The sequence below is a fragment of the Octopus sinensis genome, linkage group LG10 (assembly GCF_006345805.1).
Source record: "Octopus sinensis linkage group LG10, ASM634580v1, whole genome shotgun sequence".
NCBI lineage: Eukaryota > Metazoa > Mollusca > Cephalopoda > Octopoda > Octopodidae > Octopus > Octopus sinensis.
The window spans coordinates 23,753,615-23,768,445 of NC_043006.1; the positions used below are offsets into that span (position 1 = coordinate 23,753,615).

At 39.7% G+C, this 14,831-nt stretch overlaps 1 protein-coding gene across 10 annotated transcripts in view; it reads right to left on the minus strand.

Moving 5' to 3' along the window:
- LOC118760840 (golgin subfamily B member 1-like) overlaps window positions 1-14,831 on the minus strand; it is a 276,733-nt gene that overhangs the window by 45,739 nt on the left and 216,163 nt on the right. For all 10 annotated transcript variants that reach the window (XM_036506355.1, XM_036506353.1, XM_036506349.1 and 7 more), the window contains 3 exons: window positions 5,715-6,147; window positions 3,683-4,792; window positions 2,850-2,971 (listed from right to left, as the gene is read on the minus strand). In XM_036506355.1, the coding sequence (XP_036362248.1) occupies window positions 2,850-2,971; window positions 3,683-4,792; window positions 5,715-6,147 (1,665 nt within the window). The remainder of the gene's footprint in view (window positions 1-2,849; window positions 2,972-3,682; window positions 4,793-5,714; window positions 6,148-14,831) is intronic.

The window sequence follows — 14,831 nt, forward strand, 5'->3', positions numbered from 1 at the left end:
GCCAGGATCCCTGTCTGGTGGTACGTAAAAAGCACTATCCGACTCGTGGCCGTGGCACGTAAAATACTCCAATGCGACCGTACAACAGGCACCCATGCCAACCCCCTTTGCATGTGAAGACATGTTGGGGCAAGCGAAATCGAAATCGAATTGAACCAGCCAGGATCCCTGGTCTGGTGGTACGTAAAAAGCACTATCCGACTCGTGGCCGATGCCAGCACCGCCTCGACTGGCTTCCGTGCCGGTGGCACATAAAATACACCAATCTGACCGTGGCCGTTGCCAGCCTCGCCTGGCACCTGTGCAGGTGGCACGTAAAAAGCACCCACTATACTCACAGAGTGGTTGGCGTTAGGAAGGGCATCCAGCTGTAGAAACATTGCCAGATTAGACTGGAGCCTGGTGCAGCCTTCTGGCTCCCCAGAACCCCGGTCGAACCGTTCAACCCATGCTAGCATGGAGAACGGACGTTAAACGATGATGATGATGATGATGATGATACACAACGAAGATAAATAAAATAAAATACATTTATATCAAAACAAACATGGAAAACATGGCCATTATTACAAAATATAATTTGTTTGAAAGTAATATGTAGGTAGGAGAAGAGTAAATATGAAAGTATTTGTATTTCCCCTCCAAAAAATAGACAGAATATGTGTGTGTGTGTGTGTGTGTGTGTGTGTAGCAGCAGTGATAAGGAATAAACAAACTTTGGGTTAGTTCAAATATGCTTGCAACACATTTCAACTTCTAAAGGCAAATTCAATGCAGTTACCATGGAGAAAAAATTCTTTTATGGTAAAAGGTGTAGAAACACCATATATATATATATATATCCATACTAGCAACCAACAACAGTGTTGCATTCAGAGTCAATGCATACTAACAAACCTGCATTTGTTTCATAGTTAAACGTTGATTTGTAAACAAAACATTGTCTTTTTGAATACTTAATGGGAAGTATAAAGTAAGGGATAATGCATATACGTATACCAATAAAATTATTTTGTACTAGTTACTTCTCACAAAGACTGCAATTCTTTTCTGCTTTTTTTATTTCCAAATTTTATGACTCAGAAAAATAAAACAAAACACACAAGAAAGAAAGAGATAATACAGTTATATGCAAATTAGTTCCTTTTATAAAATCCTCACTTTTGTTTTGTTAGCATATAAACTAGTCCAAGTGAAGGGGGTGTTGGTTGTTTCCACAATGCAATCAAATAAATATCTAGTCAGTAACAGTGACGTCACTGTTTCAAATCCATGTCAGAGAAGGACTCAATAAAACAATGAATCAGTAATGAGAGACATTATTTTTTTTTTTTTTTACACGAATACATATATTTTACATTATTTACATTTGACGGATATTTGTCCTCATCTTGTTTGTTGCTAACACAACGTTTTGGCTGATATACCCTCCAGCCTTCTTCGGGTGTCTTGGAGAAATTTTGAACCTGGGTTCTCATTCCTAAGGTATTTTTCAATGTTGTTGTTGTTGTCATTATTAGTTTTATTATTATTATTATTATTATTATTATTATTATTATTATTATATGCTCACAGGCATATGGCATAGTGGTTAAGAGCGCGGGCAACTAACTCCAAGATTCTGAGTTCATTTCCAAGCAGTGACCTGAATAATAATAATAATATCAAAAAATACCTTAGGAATAAGAATCCAGGTTCGAAATTTCCCCAAGACACCTGAAGAAGGCTGGTGGGTATATCAGCCGAAATGTTGTGTTAACAACAAACAAGATGAGAACAAATATCCGTCAAATGTAAAAACTGTACATAATTCCCCATCTCTTAAATATAAAATTACATATATTTTAACTGATCAATATAATACACTGCAGTAAAGCTGCAATCTTGCAGAATAGTTAGCAGACTGGGTAAAAAGCTTGGCAGCATTTCATCCTTTATGTTCAGAGTTCAAATTCCACCAAGACTGACTTTGCCCTTTATTCTTCCTGAGTTGATAAAATAAGTAGCAGTGTCAATGTAATTAACCTATCCCCTTCACCAAAATTGCTGGCTTTGCCCCCGCCCCAAAAAAAAAGAATTTGGAACCGATATTTAGATAAGCCTTTAAGGTAGTGAGCATGCCAGACGAAATGTTTGGTGGCATTTCATCTGACTTTGTCTTTCATCCTTTTGGGGTGAAATAAACTTAGGAAATGCCTTGCTCATGCAGGAACTACACAGAAGGGCTGCAAGATCTGAATCCATCACAATGTTGAAAACCCCTCCATATCCTCAGCAGGTATCTCTGGGTCAAAAGCGTTTGTCCCTTAGCCTGTATGCTTCACCCGAAAGGAATAGTGAGGGCTGAATTAGTCTTTCCCCTCCTGCCAGTCTCATGCCAACCACTGCCACCTTGAAAAGGCTTTGGCTACCATACCTAACTCTAGTCATTTCCCAATATTAAATAAAAGAAAAAGAAAAAAAGAAGAATACAAGCATGGCTGTGTGGTAAGAAGCTTGCTAACCAACTATATGGTTTTTGGGTTCGGTCCCACTATGTGGCACCTTGGGCAAGTGTCTTCTACTATAGCCTCAGGCAAACCAAAACCTTGTGAGTGGATTTGGTAGACGGAAACTGAAAGAAGCCTATCATATATATTTTGTCTGTGTTTGTCCCCCACCACTGCTTTACAACTGGTGTTGGTTTGTTTATGTCTCTGTAACATAGCGGTTCAGCAAAAGAGACTGATGGATAAGTACCAGGCTTGAAACAAAAATAGAAGTACAGTAGTCAATTCATTTGGCTAAAAGTTCTTCAAGGTGGTGCCCCAGCATGGCCACAGTCTAAAAAAAAAGGTATCCTGTCTCACCTGTTCTCCTTCAAGGGATTCATCAAATTCCTGTTGCATTAAAGTTTTGGCAAATTCTAGCTCTGAATCATATTTTTCATGCATCAACTGTGCAACCTCTGGGATTTTGCCACTGCGAAGATCTGCAAATGGAGAAAAAGGGGGAAGAAAAGGGAAGAAAAAGAATATCAGAAGAAGCAGTACCAATGGAAATTGGAGATTATTTTCAAAACTGTAAGATTCAGGGGAGTTTATTAAAAAATACAAGACACATTTTGTATCTTGGGGCGGTCATACCAATAATAAACACACACACTGGTTTAATTTCACTTCTTAATGTTTTTTTTAAATTTTATATTTGTTTAAGCATTTAACCAATTAAATAATCAATTGTGTGATTAATAATTTGATCAATCAATCAATCAATCAGCTAGGTTTGTCACTGATGAGGTTGTAAATGGCAACAAAAGGACTTTGACAAGCCTAGGTGATTGATCGACTGACCAAATGATTAATCATACAATCAATTAGTTAATTGGTTAAATGGCTGATTAACTACTAATAACAACTGAAGTGATACAGAACCAATGAATGTGTTTATTATTGGCATAGTGACCCTCCCAAAATACAATAAAATATATTTCAAAAAATGAATTCACAGCAAGAATCTCGTAAACTAAATACAAAAACAACATACATAATTCCTTTAAAATTACAATTTTTCTAAAACACTTGATTTATAAGAAGGTGTAAAGTTTAACTAAACCCTACAGGGGCTGCTCCAGCATGGCTGCAATTCAAAGCCAGAAACAAATAAAAGGTAACAATTAAAAGAATAGTTTCATTTTACTTACCATCCATCAAATTTTCATATTTCTCTTCATTGTCTGACAACTGACTTTCCAAGTTTGCTATTTCGTTTTTAAATTTCGTCGTTATCTCTCGTTTCTCCTTCTCACCAAGTTCTGTCAGCTCTTTCCGCAGCTTCTTCAAACGCTGCTCAAACTCCGCCTGCATTGAAGCAATTCGAGCTTCATGGTCAGCCACAAGACTGTTGCTGTTGTCTTGCTTATTTCTCGAACCCAGAACTGAAGACAAGAAAGGGACCCCCAGTCTTTCTTTCTTAGCGCCTGCTCTGTTCTGATTGCTGTCACTCGCATCGTAACTGTCAAACTGGCCGTCTGTCATTGTGCGTTTGACAAGTTCCCTCTCGAAGGAATCGCAACGCTTCAGGGTCATCTTACCTTGGTCGTTACTCTGCAACCCAGCCTGGAATTTTGTCAAAAGCTCGATTGCCTGCTTTTTCAGCTCAACTTGCAGCTTGATGTCACACTCTGACTGCAATGCATCCATTTCTAGCTTGTGTTCCTGTTCAAGAAGTTGTTCTTGTGCTTTCAGCACTTTCTCATGGACAGAAGTCATCTCTGCTTTGTCCTTGGGCAAGTGTGACTCAGACGCAGCAATCTCTGCATACTGGTTCTGCAAATGGTCGAGTTCCTCCTGAAACGTTTTCACATCTGTGGCACTATTGACATTACTGACATATCTGTGTTCATCGGTGCCACTGCGCATCACTGCTTCATCACTGCTGCTTCTGACTAATGAGGAGTTATTTGAATCATTTAAGACATAGGCTTCTTCTGCAACAATCTGAGAATCCACTGGGACATGCTGCTCTACACTGGAAGCAGAAAACTCCGCGAATTGATGAGTTTGGTGAGCAAGCTGAGGAAACCGACCAGTCTTGTTCAGTGACATTTTGCCAAAGCTCAAGTCCTGATCCAATTCTCCAGAGAAGTCCCCAAAACTAGCCGAGAGGTCGTGTTCAATTTGAGATTTCAGCTTGCCCATGTGGTGATTGAAACGCTCTTCAATTGAATGAACTTTGGTTTCATAGTGAGAAAGCAGCTTACTCAGGGTTTGGCGTTGGTCTTCATCTAAACTCTGAGACAGAGAACTCTCACCTAAATAAAGCAAATATATTTGAGAGATGAAGAGAGATTAGTAAATAATACTGATTTGTTTTTGCAGGGCATAAAAGAAATTTTAGCAAGACAGAGTAAGAGTAGGGGAGTATTATAATCACCTGCAATGGCTTTACTATATTACTGGTACACACACACCAGAGTAAGCACATAAATGTGAATCAAAGTGGGAAAAAGTAGTGCTCCATTACCGGAGGTAGAGTAATATGCTTTATTATTTTTATTAAAGCTACAAAAACATCATAAGAATATCACATAAACAGCTACTCTGAGTTTCATGTTCCCATTTGTCGGACAGTTGTGATTCAGAATGGAGCCTGATGAACGGGAACACGAGACACTGAGTAACAGATACTTTTTGTGATATTTTTGTGATGTTTTTCCAGCTTTAATAATAAAGAGTGTGTGTGTGTGTGTGTATATATATATATATATATATATATGATGGACTCTCCTATCATCAGAAGATGTATGAGGGTTCGACAATTTCTTACTGAACAACCACATAGATGATTTGTTTATAGTGATCAAATGTTTGTGTACACATAAGCTCACTCCCTCCATCAGATCATCATTACCTGTACAGGTGTAACAGGGTGCAATATGTCAGATGACTAAATGATCGCAGAACAACATGAAATGAAGTGCTTTGCTCAAGAACACAACACAACGTCCGGCCAGGAATCAAACCCATGATCTCACAATCGTCAGCGCAACACCTTAACCACTGACCAAATGCATGCACACACAACAACACAAATACATACCCTGCCTTCATCCATGCAGACACAAAACACCCCCACAAGCAACACATATACACAATCGTGCACACCACTATACACACACACACACATATTTATGCACAACACACACACACACAGTGTAAGGCACAGTGACTCACCTGTATATTCAGCAGACATTCTCTTGCCGATTCCCTGTCTCATAGTAGAGATCTGTATTTCATGTTGCTGTTGCAGAGCATCGATCTCGTCCTGAAGATTGAAGATGTCCTTCGATGATTCCGTAACCATCGAGTCCGTCCTGGCTTTCAACAGTTGCTCATACTCTCGCAAGATCCGCGATCGTAACAACAAGATCTCGTCTTTCTGTTCTTCCAGACACTTGTAGATGGCGTCTCCGCTGTTGCTGTTGGAGTCGTTCAAGCGCCAGTGGCTTGTGCTGGCATCCGCTGCTCCGCTGGTGTCTCTGCCACCACCACTGTCGCCATGAGAGTCGATCGGTGTGGCGGAGGTGATGGAGCGTGACGGACAGTTGACTATGTCTTCAGGTGGTGTTTGACTGTTGGAGGGTGCTACCAAGTCTTTAGAAATTACCTGTAGGGGAGTAGTGAGAGTGTGTGAGATATACATTGAGAGAGAGAGAGGACAAAAAGGAGAGAGAGAGAGGACAAGAAGGAGAGAGAGAAAAAGGAGAGAGAGAAGACAAAAAGGAGAGAGGACATAGAGAAAGAGAGAGAGGACAAAAAGGAGAGAGACAGAGGACAAGAAGGAGAGAGAGAAGACAAAAAGGAGAGAGAGAGAGAGGACAAGAAAGAGAAAGAGAAAACAAAAAGGGTAGAGAGAGACGACAAAAAGGAGAGAGGACAAGGAGAAAAAGAGAGAGAACAAAAAGGAGAGAGAGAGCGGACAAGGAGAGAGAACAAAAAGGGGAGAGAGAGGACAAAAACGAGTGAGAGAGAGAAAGAGGACAAAGAGAGAGAGTGATATGGAAAATAAACCAATATGAGAAAGAGAAAGAGAGAGGAGGGGTGTGTGAAAGAAATAGTGAGAAGAAGAGAGATGGGGAAAAGAGAGTGAAAGAATAAGGGAGAAAGCAAGTTGATGAGTGAAGCCGGAAAGGAGACAAGAAACAGAAAACAAAGATTGGGAAAGAGAGAGAAAGAGAGAGAGAGAGAAAGTGGCAAAGAATGAAAGAAAGACATAGTAACAGAGTGAGTCAAAAACAGAGAGAGAGACAAAGTGAAAGAATGAATGAGAGTGACTGGGAGAGATGAGATGGTAGACAAGAACGGAAATTAGGATGAAGAATAAAAAGGGAAAACAACAAAAATGACAACAGCTTATGTTGTTTCAATTAGTATCATTACTATTATTATTATTATTATTATTATTTATTATTATCATTATTTATTATTATTATTATTATTATATTATTATTATTATTATTATTATCATTATTTATTATTATTATTATTATTATTATTATTATTATTTAAATCCTTCTATCTTGAGATAATGAAGATGGAATGGAAGATGGAGAAAACCAGAAAAAAAACCTCAGGAAACCCATCAAAATAAAAAAAAAGGGCACAGTGAGCCGGACCTAAAGGTGTATAAAATACATGACAACAATAATAATAACATGAAATTCCTGTTATTCAAAAGACAAACCAGAACTTTTGTCAACAGATTAAGACATTAAGACGGTAGAATGGTTGTATCAAGTTTCGTGGCATAAAAGACATACAGGTATGTCAGGTTCACCCCAATATCCACAATGAATATTCAGGTAAAAGGTTTGCAGGACATTAAAGCATGTAACATAGGCCCAAAGGTGATTCTTTTTTTTGTTTTCCCTAAGGCTTATTTTTTTTACTTTTTTTTTTTTTTTTGAGCAAAAGTGCATCAAATGTGGCAGTATATCTTCCATCTCTTGTTTCTGTCTTTGGATTACAACTTGCTGGGGCGGAGAGGGCACAGCCTTGGACAAAATGATCTCAGTATTTACTTGTTAAATCTGGTATTTATTCTATCAGCTTCTTTCACCAAACCAAGTTATAGGGACATAAACAAACCAACACTGGTTGTCAAGTGATGGTGATGGAGGACAACATAGCACAAAGACACACAGATACAGATATATATAGACACTTCCTGTCTGTTTTGGTAGGATACCCTTCATAGTGCCAACCACTTTACAGAATGGACTGGGTGCTTTTTACGTGACACTGGCAACAGTGAGGTCAACAAGAAACTTGCAAGACATGACCCCTCAAAAGATGGCAGGGAGTGGTTTTGAGGGAGGTGCTTTGTGTTGGGTGGAGAGAGGTTAGAGTATAATAGAGGGACAGAAATAACTGTCTTGGAGAAGGAGAAATACATGGCTACCCCAGTTGCAAAGGAGCGGGGTGTGAGAAGATGGTGGAGAAGAAGCCTTAAGGCATACCTCAAGAGGGAAGGAGGAAGATAGATAGATAGATAGATAGATAGATAGACAGATAGATAGATAGATAGATAGATAGATAGATAGATAGATAGATAGATAGATAGACAGATAGATAGATAGATAGATAGATAGATAGATAGATAGATAGATAATGGGGTTTGACCCAGTTTCTATCAGTCAAATCGAGTCACAAGACTTTGATCAGACCAGGGTTACAGAAGAAGACCCTTACCCAAAGCGAGACATAATAGGACTAAACCTGAAACCACATATATGTATATGTGTGTATGTGTCTTCATATTTGCTATTACCTGTTGCTAACCAGTGTTGGTTTTTTTACATCCCTATAATTTAACCGTTCAGCAAAAGACATCAATAGAAGTACTGGGCCTTAAAAGATAAATTTGGGGATCAATTTGTTCAATTAAAACCCTTCAAGGTGCTGCCCCAGTATGGCTGCAGTCCAATGTGTGAAACAAGTTGAAGATAAAAGATTAGGTTTACAAAATTTTCTACAGTACCAGGAGTGTGTATATACAACATAGTCTTAAACGAGTGTAGAATTGGGTCTGTATACAACATCAGTTTTAGTGTTTTGTCCCTTATGTAGAAAATGCGTACTGCAAGTTGTGCTGCGTAGTTGTTGAGTGGCATCCATTGTTTCCTGTGGTGTTGTATATTAACTAGTTTTATATCCTTCTATACATTGGATATACAGATTTCACAAAGCAGGGATAGACACATGTCTTCACACAATGTACTTCAAATTACTCGACTAAACATGATACTCCACTAAATACAAACACTCAACAATCTCAAAGACTTCCTATGACTTCCACAAACTCTCAATGACTCCTACGGCTCCTCGGTCACAACCAATAAGTGAATCTTTATAAGAGTTCAGATAGTCCTTTCGGCCAATCCGACGGGAGTGTCAATGACTCTCTATTTCTTTATTTGATCACACAGGGCCGAACATAGACAGGACAAACAAGGACAAAGTGGGGAAAAAAGGAAACCAATGAAAAAGATGGAATTGAAAAATGAAATGAACGCCACTCGACCGGGCAGTTTCAATAATTTTTTTTTTTTTAAACATATTAAATTGCTCTTTATTCCCCTTTCTTCTTTCTAAAACACCATGACAACAATTACAGTTCTATGCTGGATCCCACTATATGCAATTACATGCTCTTTTTTTCTTTTTCCCTTTTTCTTTTTGTACACACTTACAAAACATCACTTATTACTGTGGTCAATGACTCTCACCGTAACAACCAGCAACATTTCTATTAATGATTTAACTGTTTCTCCTATATCTGACAAAGAACGATACCTGGGAAGCTGGTAAATGAAAACATATCTTACAATGGTACCTGTGACAAGGAACTCATCACTAAAGAATATAACAGCCAAATAAGATGAACGTGGACCTCAGAACTCACTACATACAATAAAACAATGGCACACAATGTGCTTGAAGCAGTAGTGCTTCTTCCACCACCACCATCACCATCACCATCACCATCATCATCATCGTTTAACGTCCGTTTTCCATGCTGGCATGGGTTGGACAGTTTCACTGAGGGCTGGCAAGCCAGAAGGCTGCACCAGGCTCCTATCTGATCTGGCAAAGCTTCTACAGCTGGATGCCCTTCCTAACGCCAACCACTCCAAGAGTGTAGTGGGTGATTTTTACACTCCACCGGCACAAGAGCCAGTCAGCCGGCACTAGCATCGACCATGCTCAAATGGTGCTTTTAACATGCTGCCAGCACGGAACCAGTTAGCTGGCTTTGGCATCAACCATGCTCGAATGGTGCTTTTTGCATGCCACCAGTACGCAACCAATCAGCCAACAATCACATTCAAAAGGTGCTTTTTACGTGCCACCAGCACGAGACCAGTCAGAATAAAAAAATATTAATATCAGCCATGATTTTTGAGTTCTTTTATCTTACATGCAGAGCACTGACTCTGCATCCTAGACTATTGAGAGCTATGAAAACCGTCTAACCATATTGAGAATAAGAGTTAAGTGTGGAACTAATCTACTCTGCTCATACCTTTTGGTAATGTATCATACTTTACAAGGCACATTTTGAAATATATATCTTCATCACTGTTTAACATCCACTTTTCCATGCTTGTATGGGTCAGACATAATTTTCGCTGGGGCAGATTTTCGAGAACTGAATGCCTTTCATATTACCAACCATCATCTGTTTCCAAGTAAGGTAATACTTTCCCATGACCAGGTATGTTTTCATGGAAGATTGGAAATAAAAGACACTGCTTTTACAATCAACACATGATGTCAAGACAAGAACACAGACACACACGAATGACAGGCTTCCACACTGCTTCCATCTAACAAATCCACTCATAAGGCTTTTGGTCAGCCCAGAGCTATAGCAGAAGACATTTGTGCAAGGTGCCGTGTAGTGGGCCTGATCCTGAGACCATGTGGTTGGGCAGCAAACTCCTTACCACACAGCCACGTATGCATATATTTCTTTCTTTCTTTTACTTGTTTCAGTCATTTGACTGCGGCCATGCTGGAGCACCGCCTTTAGTCGAGCAAATCGACCCCGGGACTTATTCTTTGTAAGCCCAGTACTTATTCTATCGGTCTCTTTTTGCCGAACCGCTCAGTGATGGGGACGTAAACACACCAGCATCGGTTGTCAAGCAATGCTAGGGGGACAAACACAGACACAAACACACACACACACACACACACACACACACATATATATATATATATATAGATATATATATATATATATATATATATATTATATATATATATATATATATATATATATATATATATATATATATATATACGACAGGCTTCTTTCAGTTTCCGTCTACCAAATCCACTCACAAGGCATTGGTCGGCCCGGGGTTATAGCAGAAGACACTTGCCCAAGATGCCACGCAGTGGGACTGAACCTGGAACCATGTGGTTGGTTAGCAAGCTACTTACCACACAGCCACTCCTGCGCCTATATATATATATGTGACAACTGTACAGAAAATTTGTTATATTGTTGGATGACATTTGAGCAGCATTTCCTAACACCACCCATGGACAGTTAGTGTGGTCATTTAGCCCCGGGCCAGTCTTCATTCCATTTATCACCAAATCAAAAGCAATTATAGTCTCAGGTGTAACAATATCAAGGACTACGTTATCTAAAGTTGCCCATCTTGATTTTAATAGGGCAGAAGGGGCGGAGGGGTGCAAGGGTGGTGTGACTGCTATATCTATCTAGCTGGTTGAGCGACCATATAGAAACTCCCTCTTTGGCTGCTGAAGAACCTAGGAACAAGTGTGGCGGCGGTGGTGGTGGTGGTGGTGGTAGTAGTAGTAGTAGTAGTAGTAGTAGTAGTAGTAGTAGTAGTAGTAGTAGTAGTAGTAGTAGTAGTAGTAGTAGTAATAGTAGTAGTAGTAGTAGTAGTAGTAGTAGTAGTAGTAATTGTAGTAGTAGTAGTAGTAAGTAGTAGTAGTAGTAGTAGTAGTAGTAGTAGTAGTAGTAGTAGTGGTGCCTCCTCTCTTAGCTTAATAATATCCCTGGATGATGAAATTGAAACCTCAGCCCATTGCTTCTCTGATCCTCTCAAACATAAATACAAGAGTGTTTCCACAGCTTTATCTGTTATGATTACAAAACTGGTGAAACATAAGGAAAAACTACACCTTTCCTATTTTTTTTTCCTTTCTGCCTGAGTCTGTGTGTGTGAGAGAGAGGGGGAAGAGAGAGAGAGGGTGTGTATGTTAGTTGATGTATAATGGGATGCAGAGAGAGTGAGAGAGAGAAATGAGATGAAAGCTTTGTATAAGGTTACAATTGCTGCTACTGCTGCTGCTGCTGCTGCTTAGTCCGAAGTTAGTCTGATCAGCCCTGGCTGTGTGGTAAGAAGTTCAGTCCCTCTGCATGGCAAGTGCCTTCAACTATAACCTCTGGCCAACCAAAGCCTTGTGAGTGGATTTGGTAGATGGAAACTGAAAGAAGCACCTCATGTGTGTGTGTGTGTGTGTGTGTGTGTATACTTTTACATTTTTTACGTTATCCATCATCATCATTGTTTAACAGCCACTTTCCATGCTGGCATGAGTTGGACGGTTTGACTGAGGTCTGGAGAGCCAGAAGGCTGAACCAGGCTCCATCTGATCTGGCAATGTTTCTACAGCTGGATGCCCTTCCTAATGCCAACTGCGCCGAGAGTGTAGTGGGTGCTTTTTACATGCCACTGGCATGGGGGGGGGAGTCAGAGAGTACTGGCATCAACCATATTCGGATGGTGCGTTTTACGTGCCAGAGGCACAGGAGCCAGTCATGGGGTACTAGCATTGGCCACATTTGGATGATGCTTTTTACGTACCACCGGCACAGAAGGCCCAAAAGTAGGTTTACAGTTATCACGTAGGCACTCTAAATTTCTTTTAAAACATTTTATTACATTTAAATTTCTGTCTTACAAACTTAAAAGGGAGCTTGCCAAAATTAATTAAATAAGTATAGAATAATGGTTTCATATTTTCTTATAATTGAGATCTAAACTGTTAATAAATGAATGCAAAAGAGATAGGTCTTGTATAAACCTACTTTTGGGCCACCCTGTGTATGTAAGTGTGGCAGGAATACTAGAATACTACAAGACAGACATGGCAGGATTACATTTCCATTCATTCATTCTTCTTTTCTACCCATTATTCCTAGGAGGGTTGTGGGGGCAAAGTCTTCAGGCACCTCTTCCATAGGGTCCTGTCAGAATTAACCATCATCACGCTTTTGGTTTCATATTAATACGTTCCAAATAGTAGCTTAATAACACCAAAAGTATTTTACTAAATTTTTCATTATTTTAAAAATTAATCATAATAAAGTCAGTGTATTTTAGCAGAAATATGGCAACAAAACTGTCCCCTCTTAGTTATGTCCACTATAAAGGATCCTTCTTACAGTTGCCTTTAATAATCATTCAGTGGCCCATTTTCTATGACTGCATGGATCAGTTCGTGTTTCTACTGAGGCAGATCTTCTATGGCTAGATGCCCGTCCTGTTGCCAAACCTCACCAGTTTCCAAACAAGGTAATATTTCCCCTCCATGGCCTAACATGTTTTTGCAGAATATTGGAAATGAATGACACTGCATCTATAACAGTGACACATATTTACTACAACTATCACATGATGCCAACACAAGGGGACATAAACACACCCACACACACACAAACATGTGTGACAGGCTTCTTTCAGTTTCCATCTACCAAATCCACTCAAGGTTTCAGCTGGTTCAGGGTTATAGGTAAAGACAATTGCCCGAAGTGCCACGCAGTGGGACTGAATCCAGGTTGGGAAGCAAACCTCTTAATCACATAGTCACGCCTGCTGTTAAAATAACACCCCTCTCCCCCCTCTCTCTTTCTCTCTCTCTCTCCTTTATTTTCTTTGGGACAGTAATAGAGGCTGCAAAAAGAATCACCAGAGCAATGCTGGGAAGGATGTTTATTACCAAAATATAAGCTCTTTTCCTCAAAAGTAATCTTTCAAGATAACTCACTTCTAAAGAAGAAGAAGAAAAATACTTGGGATTTCACCTGAAGATACAGGTGTGAATGAAGATAGTTTAATACTTGCTTTATCACCTATGAAGCTATTTTTAATTTAAAAACAAAAAAAAACAGTAGTTGCATTTAATCCCTCTTTGGCAAATGATGCACCAAATTGCTGCAACAAATGCATAAAGATGGAGCCTCTATGGGGAAGCTTCTATGTAATCAACAAGCCTGCTAGACATAGCAGCCAAGTCTGCTTTATCCCTTTCACATTCAGTTTACTCTATCGCATGTAATACTTATTTATTCATATTGCTTTGAATTAATCAGGGATTATCTTACAGCTTTGAGATTTCAATGATGTGATTGCTTGTTTTCGAAATGACACTGTGGAGTAGGTGTGACAGGCCAGATCTGGCCAATTTTGACATAAAACAGGTGGAACATTAAAACCAGATGTGACCAGTTTAAATGCTAAAGGGTTTAATTACACAACTTGCTGTCTTAAAAATAAGAGTGGGGGACAAGAACACAATGGATAATGTAATCCCAGGTACACTTAAACATGAAACAAATGTAGGACAGTCATAGTATTTTATACTCTACTAGTGCTCATATATTGAAACTAATGAGTTTATATACTCATTTATTTGTTTCAGTCATCTGACTGTGGCCAAACAAAGTCAATGCAAAGACAAGCATGCACACACACACACAAAATAAATTGTTCTGTGGGTTGGGCAGAATTTGTTGAGACATATTTTCTACAGCTGGATGCCTTTCCTGCCACCAACCGCCATCTGTTTCCAAGCAAGATAATATTTTCCAACGGCTAGACAGGGTTTTTCTTGGAAAACTGGAAAGAAGACTATTGGTGGTATGATAGTGATGCTTATTTACTCTCATCTTGTGACATCAAGACAAAGGAGCATACAAATGTGTGTGGGGGGCAAGATGTTTGTTTCCTGACATGTAGAAAGCACCATCCGAATGTGGCCGGTGCTAGCACCATCTTGGCTGGCTCCTGTGCCGGTGCCACATATAAAGCACCATCCGAACATGGTCGATGCCAGCCCCCTTGCTCCACCTGGCTCCTGTGTCGGTGGCACATAAAAAGCACCCACTGCGCTCTCAGAATGGTTGGCATTATTAGGAAGGGCATCCAACTGTAGAAACACTGCCAGATAAGACTGGAGCCTGGTGCAGCCTCCTGGCTTCCCAGACCCCAATCAAACCGTCCAACCCATGCCAGCATGGAAAAC